Below are 13720 nucleotides of genomic sequence, written 5' to 3'. Positions count from 1 at the left end.
CTATTTAATAACAATAGATCCTTCTGATTTCCAACAGGAGGGAGATTTTGAGGGATATCAGACTAGAAGTGGGGAGACTAATTCGTAGGGTGACCATATTTCTCAGTTTTCCTGGAAGAGTTCAAAATTCTGCCCTTTTCTCCCCATTTCCTAATTATTAATAATACTTCTTTCACTGTGTGTCTAAGTTTGGATGATAAATTTCATGGTCACCCTACTTGGTGTCCAGAATTCACCACGGCTTTGTGAAGCAGATGGAGAGGAGTTACTGCCCAACACTATGAACAAGAACAGGCCGTTTGACCCCTGTACTGTTTGCGTGGGTGTGGATAAAAGAGATTTCAGTGAAAACTTAGTATATCAATTGAATGCTAAGTGTTGCAAATATATAATGGCTAGTGGGTTAACCACTCAATGGACTTGCTGTTTATTTATCAGCTCAGTTGTACTTGCCTGAGAAATCTGAAAAGAAATGAGAAGGAAAGTCATAAGCAACTGGTGAAGGAAGTCAGAAAGATGAGCTTTAGTTATGCAGGGGCATGAGGCCTTGCTCCTGTTCTTCAAACGAAACTGAATTTTTGTGAAAGGTTTTGATACTTACTTGAGGATAGCAGAAAGGGCCAAGAAACCTTTTAAAGTTTCATCTGTCTCTGGTCATTACATCTTTGCAAGATGGGAAGTATAGAGGCAATTCAGTCAATTGAAAGAAACTACTGTTTCCTAGTGCATATATTGAATCACAAGCTGTCACTTGGGCCTTCTGTTAGAACTCAGAAAAATTTACTTGGTGGCAGTAATTAGGGGATTTTTTAAAAAAGAGAATGAAATAATGAGACCCAAGAGAAAAGAGATGTTACCATCAGAAATAAGCTTTAGTGGAAAGAAATATGAATAAGAGGAAATGAAAAGGATAAGGGTCTGCCTTTTCCTGTATTTTTCTCTTTAAAAGTTTTTCCTTCCAGTTTCTCATTTCATACATAGGACACAGGTCTTTCCCTGACTCTAATCCCACTATTACCTTGTATTTATATAGTGCTTACCTCCTACAAACTCACAGGGCTACCTCTAAATCCATGCTGCTTCAGAAAGTATTACTTAACAAAAGGGGGATGCTTTTATTTAATCAGTCACTTCATTAAGGTGCTAGGAGCAGCTTGGAGCTGGATTTGCCTGAGGTCTGCTGATTGTCCAGTGGGCTGCACCCAGGTTTGTCACAGCTCCACAGTTGCCCAGGCAAGAGGAAACATGGGATTATGATTGTCCAAGTAGGAGCCAGACCTGCCATCATCCCTTTGCTTCAACTGTGATTCAGGGAGATGTTTCTAATCTGCAAGAAATTATCCAGTTTGCTGATTTACTTTCATGGCTCTTGATGCCCCTGTAATATGTCTGTTGATTATCTCTTTATTTGAGAGCTCTTCCTTCCAACAGGCAAGAAAATTTGCTTGAATTTTTAAATCTTGGACTTTCTCCCTCATTTATACTTTCAGACCGTTGCTAGCAGAATTTCATTCCATCAGATTTCTTTCCTCTGGTTTTTGCTTCAGAGAAATAGAATGAAATGGAAAAAAAAATATCTGAAGTGGAAGAGGATGAGTTTAGGGATAGAAATATTTTAGTAGCTCCTTCAAAAATGTTTGTTGCAACTTTGTTATTCTTTAGAAAATTTATGCTTCTCATGCATCTATAATTTGATGGAATCAACTCAAATTACTGCCTTGGATCCACTTAAAGTTGGTCTCTGCACATTTTTTGTCTAGCTTAAAACTGATTTTTAGAAAAGTGAAGTAGATGAGAAGGAAAGGCTGGCCTGTGTACAATTCTAGAGGGCTACGATTTTCTTACTAGGCCCCCTTAAAGTCTTTCAACCCTCTCAGCCTTTCTTATTTCTCTGCCTCTTCCTCCTTTCCTTTTTTCTGCCTCTCCTTCTTCCTCTTCCTCATAGAGGTTAGGCAAACAATGTGCCCATTCACTATTATGAAAATATTTCAAACAATTAATTAGGAGTCAATGCCTAGGACATTGATTTTCTGGCATACACATTTGCTACATATTTTATAAATAATTTAAATTGGGCAATGCCACAGGATATCAAATAAGTTTATGTAGTAATTTTAGAGACTTTGTTGGGTAGATTGTTTTGATACTATAAACAATATTGATATTGGGTTTTCAATCAACTGAATGCCCCTGTGAAACTGGATAGTCCCAAGCACAAATGATTGATGCCCTCTGATCTTCTGAATGACCGTAGACGAAATCACACATGTGCCTCTCCCTCTCAGATGGACTAAGCCCAGGGAAGGATATGTTGTCAGTGCTCAGTTGTAAAGATAAAGCAGCCAATTACAAAAACTCTTGCTAAATCTCTAAGTCAGTACAAATTGGAACAAAATAATGTTACTAATATTTATTTAGTTCATTTGTTTGGATTTTTATTGGAGAACCAGCTAAAAGAACCAAAAGTTTCTTCTTGGTGTCTTTGAAATTTTTACTATATATAACAAACACAGCCCCACACACCTCCCCACATACTTGCACTTAAAGTAAAAAATGACAAACTCTATCCAAATCCCCAGTATTTACATTAAAAATACAAAGCCAAAACGTATATGTTATAGTTATTTAGGAGGATTTATTTTGCAATGGGTTTGACTTTTTGTGCATTTGTAAATTGACACTTTATTTAGATTTTGTTGGTAGGTACTTAAAAATAACCTTCTTTATTCTTCATATTACAATGTCAGGTAAGAACTCTGATTAGAAAGTAATTTGTTAATAAGCCTCATTTTTTTGTTTATTTCAGGATTCAAGAAGGATTCATAAAACATCCTTGCATAGTAATGCAGCTATTACAATGATCTATTTGGGGAAAAATGTGCACCTATCTTCTGATAATCCTGACTTCCGGGATGAAATTAAAGTTTATCAACAGCACTGTGGTGGGGAAAACCTTTGTGTCTACAAAGGCAAACTACTTGAAAAAGGTACACATAAAATGTGAATGTTTTTTAATTGCTTGGAGTTGGTGCTATAGATAAGCTGCTGTTGATATAATATCAAAATGACTTCAATCACTTTATGAAATTATGCATATCCAGGGACTTATAAACCAGCTGCCTAAAAGTAAATCTAGATTTACTGCTCTATGATTGAAACTGAAGCAGCAATTACTCTCGCAGATTGTGGAAGAAAGGATTTGGAGTGATTTAACCTGGTAACAGATTAATTTTGGGATGGAGATATATGATCATTAAAATGTTGCACGAATAAGCTGTCCCCCAAATTACAAGTTAACTATTTGGCTTGCCATAGTGAATTATACCATACAGTATTCTAAGAGAAAAATACCAGATTGGCAATTTGTTCTTTAGAAGTATGTTGAGATAAAATCACAAATCCAATAAACTGCAGGGTGAGTCACACCTAAATAACTTGGTGGAGAATTTGGCTAAATAGCTTTTCAGTACATTTTTGCTTTCATTTGATCATAAATCCACATTTGTCAGCATAGGATAATTTTTATATGCAACATAGGTTTTCACAAATTATACTGTAATGGTTTTTCTTCAATATTTAGTTCAAGGCAGCAGCAGTGAAAAGAAATAGTGTTTACAGGGTTATATTGTTACTTCTTTGCTTAAGAAACTGGGTCCAAAAAGTAATAGCATTTTTACCAATTAAAAGAAATATTTATATTTGGATAATCTTGGTAGGAGTTAAGGGGAAAATTGGGGGCAAACAAGGAATTTTTACTTTTAGTCTTTCTGATTTCCCTCATTAATTGAAGACAGTGACTATCACTTAACATAAAATTCATGTCCTTAAAGAGAGACTATAAATTCATATTGAGGAATTACATATGGAAAACTTTCCATCACAAAAATGGTAAACACTTAAATGGTAGTTTTAACTTCAAGTGAAACATAATATGATGCTCAATGATGTTAGAAACAGTTTTTTTTTCCATTTTAATTTTATATATTTGCAATTTACCTTGTTTATTTTGCTGTAGCATTCCCGAGTTCATTCCTTTCATTTTGTAGATGAGGAAAATGAGATGATTCCAGAGGTGGAGTGGCTCCCCAAGGTAACACTCTGACCAGAGTTGAGAGAAAATCCCGAGCCCCTGGCTAGGTGCAAGGCCCTTGATCAGTTCCAGGCAGCCCCAGTGAGCTATTCTGAGTAGCATGGAGTTTCCTACATTTTCATGATATGAGTGGTATGAAATCCCTAATGATAGTAGCATAGATACATACACTTTTTTTTTTTAAAGTATAACTTTCAGCTGTTAATTTAGGAGAATGCTGAAATTAGCTGTAAAGTCAGAATTCACATGATGAAAAACTGTCCTGGACTTTATATCATACTTTATTCAACAAAATGCATATATAACATCTATTTGCTGGAAAATGTGGTAGATACAAATTAAAAAAGAATGCGGCTTAGCTAAATGATTCTCTGGTAGATGATGTACACTCTGTGATGAGAGTGAAAAACCAAAGGTTATGGGAGAAAGGGTGTTACTTGGCTCAGTGTTATTTTGCATACATATTGATGCTGGGACGTTTTGTTATGGCATTGGACAGTCTTGAATAATAGGATGGAATGGGGACTTAAATAATTGAATCTTGTCCATGCAATAATTTTGTCTCAGCTTGCCCTTGATTGCCAGGAAAGTAATTGTTCAAAATTGAAAAGTTGGGTGGCTCAGAGTTGACTTGTGGTTCAGCAATCTTAGCAATTTAGCTGGACTGAAAAGAATCTGCCCTTTCTACAAATCAAAGCTGTGCATGATTCGGTAAAATGTGAATAGGGTTTTAAAAGATTTCCGTTAACAAAAGTTGGAGAGGGAGCATTTAACATTGTGCTTGGAACAGTAAACTCATTAAAATTTGACTTTTGTTAATTCATCTTGCCTTTTTATTTGAAGTATCAATAAAATCAATTATTTAGAAATGTGGCAAGTGCATCCTTTATTCCCAAGTAATTCATGATGTCTTGAGATTTGATTTCAGACTTCAATCCACAAGCTGATTGTTTATTATATACACCTATGAAGTTACTGAGTATTTTCTGCTACTTGTAGAGTACAGTTTCTTCACAGGCATCTTTATTTGCCATGTTTATCTTTTCAGACAACACAAACCATGGCTTCTTGGGTTCATTTGAAGTGCAAAAAAAACTAACATTTTTTTTTTTCTGTCTTTCTTAGAATCCCTTCCTTTTCTGCCCCATTTTCTTGTATTTCCATAAACGGATCCTGTTGCATCTATCTGTGCATTCCTCATTATGCTCTGGCAAATACAGCTGCTTCACTATCCCATCCACACTTTTATTTTGCCTTTGCTTGTGCTATTTCCTTTGTCTATAATACTTTCTCTTTTCTCCTTTTCAAATTCAAATCTTATCCATCTTTTAGGACTCAGATTAAGGCTATGCAGCTTTCTCACTGACTTCTCTGTTTTATCCCAATAGCTTTCAGTCAACACTCAAAACTGAAGCAGTTCATTGTGCTTTGACTTACATTAACTGTTTTTAATTTTTTCTTTTTTGAGAGACAGTCTCTCTCTCTCTCTCTCACCCAGACTAGAGTGCAGTGGCGCAATCATAGCTCACTATAGCCTTGAACTCCTGGGGTAAAGTGATCTTCCTATATCAGCCATGCCCAGCTAATTTTTAAAATTTTTTAATAGAGATAGGGTCTTGCTATGTTGCCCAGTCTGGTCTCAAACTCCAGGACTCCAGCAATGCCCCTGCCTTGCCCTCACAAAGCATTGGGATTACAGGCTTTGGCCACCACACTCAGCTCTGTTTCTCATTTTTCTTCTATTCATTGACTTTTTCTTTCAGTTTTAAAGAATAGCTTTATTGAGGTGTAAATTAAATACCATAAAAGGTATTCATTATAAGTGTATAATTCAATTTCTTTTTGGAATTATACACAGTTGTGCAGCCATTATCACAAACCAGGTGTGGGACATCTCCAGCACTTCAGGACGTTCCCTTGTTCTCTTTGACAGTTGGTCCCTGTCTCAGAGCCAGCCCCAGGAAGACACTGATCTGCTTTCTGACTGCACAGATTTTCTTTTCTGGACATTTCCTATAAACACAATCATACCATGGGTAGTATTTTGTCTTTTTGCTCTCACTTAGCATAATGCTTTTGAGAGTCATGCATATTTATAGTATCAGTAGTGGCTCTCTCTTTGTATTGCTAAGTATATTCCATTACATGGATATACCATATTTTTAAAAATTTATTCCCCAATTAGAGGACATTTGTACTGATACTAGTTTGGGACTATGAACATAAACACACAAGTTTTTGTGTAGATACATGTTGGTCTTGATTAGATTCCTGGCTGTGGTTTTGATTGCTTTTATTTCTAAGTATAGGTCACATTTTCCCATTTTCAAAAACATGTCTTTGGATTGCTTGTTAAAAACTCCATATTTAGGTGGTATATATATTTTTTAATCTTTGTATTATTTTTATTTTATTTATTTATTTTCTTAATTTTTTATTATACTTTAAGTTCTAGGGTACATGTGCACAACGTGCAGGTTTGTTACATATGTATACATGTGCCATGCTGGTGTGCTGCACCCATTAACTCATCATTTACATTAGGTATATCTCCTAATGCTATTCCTCCTTCCTCCCCGCTCCCCACAATAGGCCCCGGTGTGTGATGTTCCCCTTTCTGTGTCCAAGTGATCTCATTGTTCAGTTCCCACCTATGAGTGAGAACATGCGGTGTTTGGTTTTCTGTTCTTGCAATAGTTTGCTGAGAATGATGGTTTCCAGTTGCCTCCAGGTCCCTACAAAGGACACAAACTCATCGTTTTTTATGGCTGCATAGTATTCCATGGTGTATATATGCCACATTTTCTTAATCCAGTCTGTCACTGATGGACATTTGGGTTGATTCCAAGTCTTTGCTATTGTGAATAGTGCTGCAATAAACATACGTGTGCATGTGTCTTTATAGTAGCATGATTTATAATCCTTTGGGTATATCCCCAGTAATGGGATGGCTGGGTCAAATGGTATTTCTAGTTCTAGATCCTTGAGGAATTGCCACACTGTTTTCCACAATGGTTGAACTAGTTTACAGTCCCACCAACGGTGTAAAAGTGTTCCTATTTCTCCACACCCTCTCCAGCACCTGTTGTTTCCTGAATTTTTAGTGATTGCCATTCTAACTGGTGTGAGATGGTATCTCATTGTGGTTTTGATTTGCATTTCTCTGATGGCCAGTGATGATGAGCATGATTTCATGTGTCTGTTGGCTGCATAGATGTCTTCTTTTGAGAAGTGTCTGTTCCTATTCTTTGCCCACTTTTTGATGGGGTGGATTTTTTCTTATAAATTTGTTTAAGTTCTTTGTAGGTTCTGGATATTAGCCCTTTGTCAGATGGGTAGATTGCAAAAATTTTCTCCCATTCTGTAGGTTGCCTGTTCACTCTGATGGCAGTTTCTTTTGCTCTGCAGAAGCTCTTTCGTTTAATTAGATCCCATTTGTCAATTCTGGCTTTTGTTGCCATTGCTTTTGGTGTTTTAGTTATGAAGTCCTTGCCCATACCTATGTCCTGAATGGTATTGCCTAGGTTTTCTTCTAGGGTTTTTATGGTTTTAGGTCTAACATTTTAGGCAGTATATTAAAGCTGCTGTGAATTCTGGATTCTGACTTTTCCCCTCAGAGGTTATTGTTGTTTCTGTTTTTTTCTTCTTTTTTTGTTTAATTTTTGTTTTTATTTTTATTTTTTTGGTTTTGTTGTTGTTTTTTTTTAGTAAGTTACCAAAATTAAATCTGTGAAATTTTGCCTTTGTCATTCTGGTGCAGAGCCAGCCATGTTTTGCTCAGATTAAAAAATATTATATTGCTATTTTTTAGTCTGGACTCATGGGGTAGTCTCTGTGTTTTATAGCTCAGGGCTAACGTCTCCAAAAGTATATCTGAAAACATCAAGAATTCATTCTCTCATAGTTTTCGAGGCCAAAAGTCCAAAATGAAGGTGTTGGCAAGGATACACTCCTTGAAAAACCCCAGGGAAGCATTCTTCTTAACTCTGTCAACTGGCTTTCCTCACCCTGTGGTTCCATCACTTCAATCTCTGCCTCTGTGTTCATATGGTATTCTTGTATGTCTGTGTGTGTCCTCACCTCTTTTTATAAGGACATCAATCATTGAATTAAGGGCCAAAGTTAAATCCAGGATGATCTCATCTAGATCCTTCACTAATTATATCTTTAAAGACCCTATGTCCAAACAAGATCACATTCTGAGGTTCTGGGTAGTCATGAATTTTTGGAGCACACAATTCAGCTGACTATAGTGGGTTCAGGGGTACATCTAAACTTTGGGCAACTTTCAAGTCTGTTCCAACTTTTATTTTCCACCAGATTCTCTTGTGTTTCTTCTATGCCTAAGGGAAAGCTACTGGTAGACTAGAGATGTATGAAAAGGTTGAGCCCTCTCTGATCCATGCCACTTCCAGTTAGCCAGGGATATACAGGGAGCTTATCAAATGCTTCTGTGACTGCCGTATTGCTTCTGTCTTCCTTTTAAATTTTGACTTGTCCACTGGCCTGTTGCTTGCCCTTAGTAGAACTATAGTCGTGGCTGGGTTTAAGTGGCTCATGCCTGTAACCCCAGCACTTTGGGAGGCCAAGGTGGGCAGACCACCTAAGGTTAGACATTTGAGACCAGTCTGGCCAGCATGGCGAAACCCTGTCTCTACTAAAAAATACAAATATATATATATATAGCTGGGCGTGGTGGTGTGCGCATGTAATCCCTGCTACTCAGGAGGCTGAGGCACAAGAATAGCTTGAACCCAGGGGGCAGAGGTTGCAGTGAGCTGAGATTGTGTCACTGCACTCCAGCCTGGGCAACAGAACAAGAATTCTTCTCAAAAAAACAAAAACCAAACCAAACCAACCAACAAATCAAAGAAACAAACAAAAAACCCCAAAACTACAGTCACAGGCCCATGAGACCTCTGACCTTCCCTGTTAGCTTGCCTCTGAGATTCCTGCTTATTCCTGGTCATGCCATGGGCCAAGGGCTTTTCTTGCTCTCCAATCAAGTCAGCCCCCACTGACAGTGAAGTGGCTGGTTATTTGTGGCCTGGCCTACCCTACTAGAACTGCTGTGATAAGGTAGTAGTTAGATGTTGGGGATGAGAGTAGCCCAGGAAAAAATGCATGGATTCCCATTACCTAAAGTTCAGTAATTTTTCATAAATGCATGCTTCTCACTTTGTTTTAAGCCTTTGGTTCATCTCCAGAGATAAAATTTTAAAGAAGAGAGGATTTGGTGACTGCAATCCAGATTTAATTGTTTATTGATATCTTTTTCAGTGAGGAGACCACATTTGATATTTTTCTCTATTTTCGTTTCTCTTTAGTACCTAAAACAGTGCTACCAACTGTCAGTGAACAATAAATAATTAACTGTACAAATATTGTAATTATAATCATATATAATGCTTTCTAATATTTTGCATTCTAAAATCTTTAAGATTGTGTGGTGGATAGACGAGTGCATTCTACTCACCCCCATCTCTATTTTATGGGTGAGAATTCTGAAAGGCAACAAAGTTAAATGACTCACCAAGATACGCTAACCTGTGCCATGGACCAAAACCTTCTAATTTCTAGACTATATTCTTTCCACTGCTCCATGAAGAAATCATCAAGTCAGGATGGGGAGGTGTCACTGTATTTAAAATACAAAAATAAGTAACAAAGGAGTAAAGGCAAAGGGTGTCAATTCTTGTTCTAGAAGTCTGAAAAACAATGAAAAACAAAACGGAGTAGTATCTGGGTATGCTCTCCAGCTACATGAGCATCAGATGGAAGGGCAGTCACTTTTAGGGCCTGATTTCCTGAGCCCATTCTCAACATTTCCTTAACTGCCCTCTCTTCCTGAACTGGGAACGAACGCAGGACGTTGTGGGGTATGACACTGCAGCAGAATGCTTTATATTACATGAGTGTAGAATCAAGCTTCTATTACAAAAACAATCAAACTCGCTTTCAACACCTGAGGAATCCATTCATCATTAAGACAGAAGGATTTTTAAAGATATTGTATCCTAGTTTTCCCAGACTCTAAACTTTGTCAACTTTCTCTTTCCAAATTTGTTTAATTTTACATCAGAAATACTAAGATATAAATGACTGAATTACCTTTTTAATATGTCTGTTCTTTAGAATGAGTTGCATCTAATGTAAAGTTTTTTTAGTTTTTTTTTTTTTTTTTAAGGGAACAATGTGGTATACACAGTGGTTCTAAATAACTTAAAAATAGATTAAAATAGTAATTCACTCATTATTTTGGGGGAGCCTTCTATGCCATTGTCCTGGGACTTGGAGAAAAAAGATGCATCAATTTCAGCTCTTATGGATTTCACAAACGTGTAAAGCAGCAAACATCTAGATTAGGGAGGGTTCTTAGAAGCCAGTCCCTAGACCAATAGCATCAGCATCACCTGGAAACTTGTTAGAAATGCAAATTCTTGGTTCTTACCACAGACCTGATGTATCAGAAACAGAGATAAAGCCCAGCAATCTGTATTTCAATAACCCTCTAGGTGATGCTGATACACCATTAACATTTGAAAACCACTGGTATAGCTACATCTTAATCTATTGTAGTAAGTGCAACAATAGAAAATGTGTACATAGTAGAGAGGTGAAAATTGTCGACTTTATTATTGGCAGATGTGGAAGGGTCCAGAGAGGCTCTTTTTTCTTTTTCTTTTTTAGGAAGTGACATAAGAAATATTTGTGAGGCACAGGATTTTGAGTCACTCTGTAGAGAATAAAGTTTCCCAGACTTAGGGTTTAGGATGTCTGTGGGGATAGCGGGGCAGGGTGGGGGCTTTGCAAAGAGCATTATAAAGACTTGGAATTATTAAAAACTATTAATTGTAGGCAGTGGTTCTAAATTTATTGGTGGAACTTTTGGGTGGGTGGGGAAAACAAAGTCTTCTCAAATCCAAACAGAATTCAGTATAGCTTGGAGATGAAATAACTGCTTCATTCATGTTTGTATTCAAATATTTAAAGTCACAACTAAAAATAAAAGCATTTTAAAAGGCATTAATGAGTTCACAGTAGGCTTCTCTTATTAACTGCTTTGTTAATAAATGGCATAGCAAGATAGAGGCATGGAATCTACAGAGATGTTTGGATTCAAACTCTAACTCGCCAACTCGCTGTAAGATCTTGAGTAAGTTATTGAACTCTTCTAAGCCTTAATTTCTTGACCTAGAATCTAGTGATAGAAAAATTCCCACTTCACGTGATTGAAAAATAACAAGATAATAAGGCATAATGCCTGGCCATAGTATGTGCTCATATAACTTTAGGTATTATTATTTTATTAAAAATCAAAGAGTTTTTATAAAAACTTGGAGTATTTATTACAAATAAAAGTAATCAAATGCAATTTTATCATTAAAAATTGTCCTCAAATTAAAAGATGATCTAGATCAAGCTTGTCCAATCCATGGCCCACGGGCCACAGAATGGCTTTGAATGTGGCCCTACACAAATTTGAAAACTTTCTTAAAACTTTATGAGATTTATGCAAGAACATTTTGTTTTGTTTTGTTTTGTTTTGCTCATCAGCTATTGTTTGTGTTAGTGTATTTTATATGTGACCCAAGACAATTCTTCTTCTTCCAGTGTGGACCAGGGAAGCCAAAAGATTGGACACCCCGATCTAGATCATAATATTGTTATTTATCTAATAGAAAAACATGATTTAACAGATGTTAGTCCAAAGTCAGCTGCTTTCACTAATGTATTTCTATTTTAATTCCAGAGACCTTTCAGTTTATTTCCAAAAGGCATCATGGTTTCCCCTTCAGTCTCACCTTTTTCCTGAATGGGATGCAGGTGAACAGGTTAAGCTCCTGTTGTGAATACAAGCATCGAAAAGGTTCCAGGCTCGGAGGCAAACGAGGCTACTTTGGGTTTGTGTGTGTTGAGAGATCATCTCCTTGCTACAAGTATGGAAACAAATGTCCTTTGGTAGAGCGCAAGTTTTGCTACATTTTTCTTTGAATGCTTTTACGAATGCATTTCTCTTCACAATTGTTAAAAAAATTCAGTATAGATGAGCCTGAAATATCTAAGTTCAGGGTTATTTATTGTAACATGGTGTGCTGAATTTGAAATTTTAAGATGGAAATCAGACTTACAGAGGTGTTATATGATGAAGATAAAAGCTAGTACATTTTAAATTATTTCACTTTCTATCTCTTCTTTCTTCTCACTTTAAGAACTGTTTCTGAAGGGAAGGAGAGAGATTTTTTGTTTGTTTGTCTGTTTTTCCTCATTCATCTTAGTAACTGGTTTTAGGCTGAGCCTTAAAGTGTGTGCCAAGCATCTGACTTACTTGACTGGACATTTTCAGTTATGCCTATTAGAGGTTAGGTTTGCCTGCATTACTGTCTGACCCAGTTTTCATCATCTCCCTTAGTTTCAATCTTGGGCATAACAAAATGCATGATAAAAGGTCAGTTTTGACTGTTACCAGCTTTCATATTGAACATTCTGTTTGAAATCAGGAGTCTTGCTTATGGGCTTTCATATTTTCTAAAAGTATTGGCTAGATGCCAAGCTAGAACACAAGAGTGAATCAACTAAAGTACTTGTCTCCATGGAACTTATTCTAATGGAGGAAAAGCTGATAACATACCAATGAAGAAATTAATATATGTGAGATGGTCAGCATGATGAACACAAAACAGGGTAAGGGAGATACATGGAGTGAAGGGAGACAAGAGTCATGAGGAGTGTGTTATTTTATGTAGGAAGGTGAGGAAGGGCCTCTCTGATGAGATGTCTTTTGAGCAGAAACCAGGAAAAAAAAAAGTTGCTTTCTTGAAATAGCTTTTGAGATAGAGGAAAAGCATATACAGAAGGCATGAAGCAGGTACACGTTTGGTGTGTCTAAGGTAGCTTGACCAGAGCAAAAGGAATAGAACCATGAAATTGGAGACGAGGTCAGAGAGACCATGAGGGCAAGCCACGTAGAGTCCTAGAGTCATTGCAAGGACTTTAACTTTTATCTGAGAAGGATGAGAATCTTCTAAGGTGGGTTTTGAGCAATGACTTATCATGATCTAATAGTAACTCTTGTGGGAAAAATAAACAAGGGAGTGTGGGGAAAATAGCAGAAACTGCTTTAATCCAGAGAAGAGATAATGGTGGAATGAGTTAGAAGTAATTTTAAAGGTAGAGCTTACTGATGAATTGAATGCAGGAAATGAGATAAAGAGCAGAGTCAAAGATGTTTCAATTTTTTTTGTCTTGAATAACTAGAAAGAAGTCCAGTTAACATGTATGTAAGATGAGACTGTGGAAGAAGCAGGTTTTTGGGGTGGAATGAAGCAGTTTTGGTTGAGGACACATTGAATCTGAGACATGTATAAGATAAGCAAGTAGAGATGCTGAGTAGGCAGTTGAATATACGAATCCGAGGTGAGGTGAGAGGTCCAGGCTGGAGACGCAAATCTGAGACTGGTTTTTATAAATACAGATGACATTTATAAGATTGCTTAAGAATTGAACATAGAGAAGATGTCTGAGTAATGAGTGTCACTCTATTTAAAAGATGGGGGAGGTAAAGAGGAACCGGCCTAAGAAGGAAAGGCAGTGAGTAGAAAGAGAACCTAGAGAGAGTAGTATCTTGGA

General features: G+C 36.8%; 1 protein-coding gene across 1 annotated transcript in view; it reads left to right on the top strand.

Annotated features, from left to right (window-relative positions):
* Window positions 1–13720, top strand: part of ERICH3 (glutamate rich 3) — a 113081-nt gene that overhangs the window by 50403 nt on the left and 48958 nt on the right. The window contains exons 8-9 of the mRNA XM_050767416.1: window positions 2807–2987; window positions 11844–12030. Coding sequence (XP_050623373.1) covers window positions 2807–2987; window positions 11844–12030 — 368 coding nt within the window. The remainder of the gene's footprint in view (window positions 1–2806; window positions 2988–11843; window positions 12031–13720) is intronic.

This window comes from Macaca thibetana, chromosome 1 (assembly GCF_024542745.1).
Source record: "Macaca thibetana thibetana isolate TM-01 chromosome 1, ASM2454274v1, whole genome shotgun sequence".
Taxonomy (NCBI): Eukaryota; Metazoa; Chordata; class Mammalia; order Primates; family Cercopithecidae; genus Macaca; species Macaca thibetana.
This window is presented reverse-complemented; position numbering and strand designations above follow the sequence as displayed.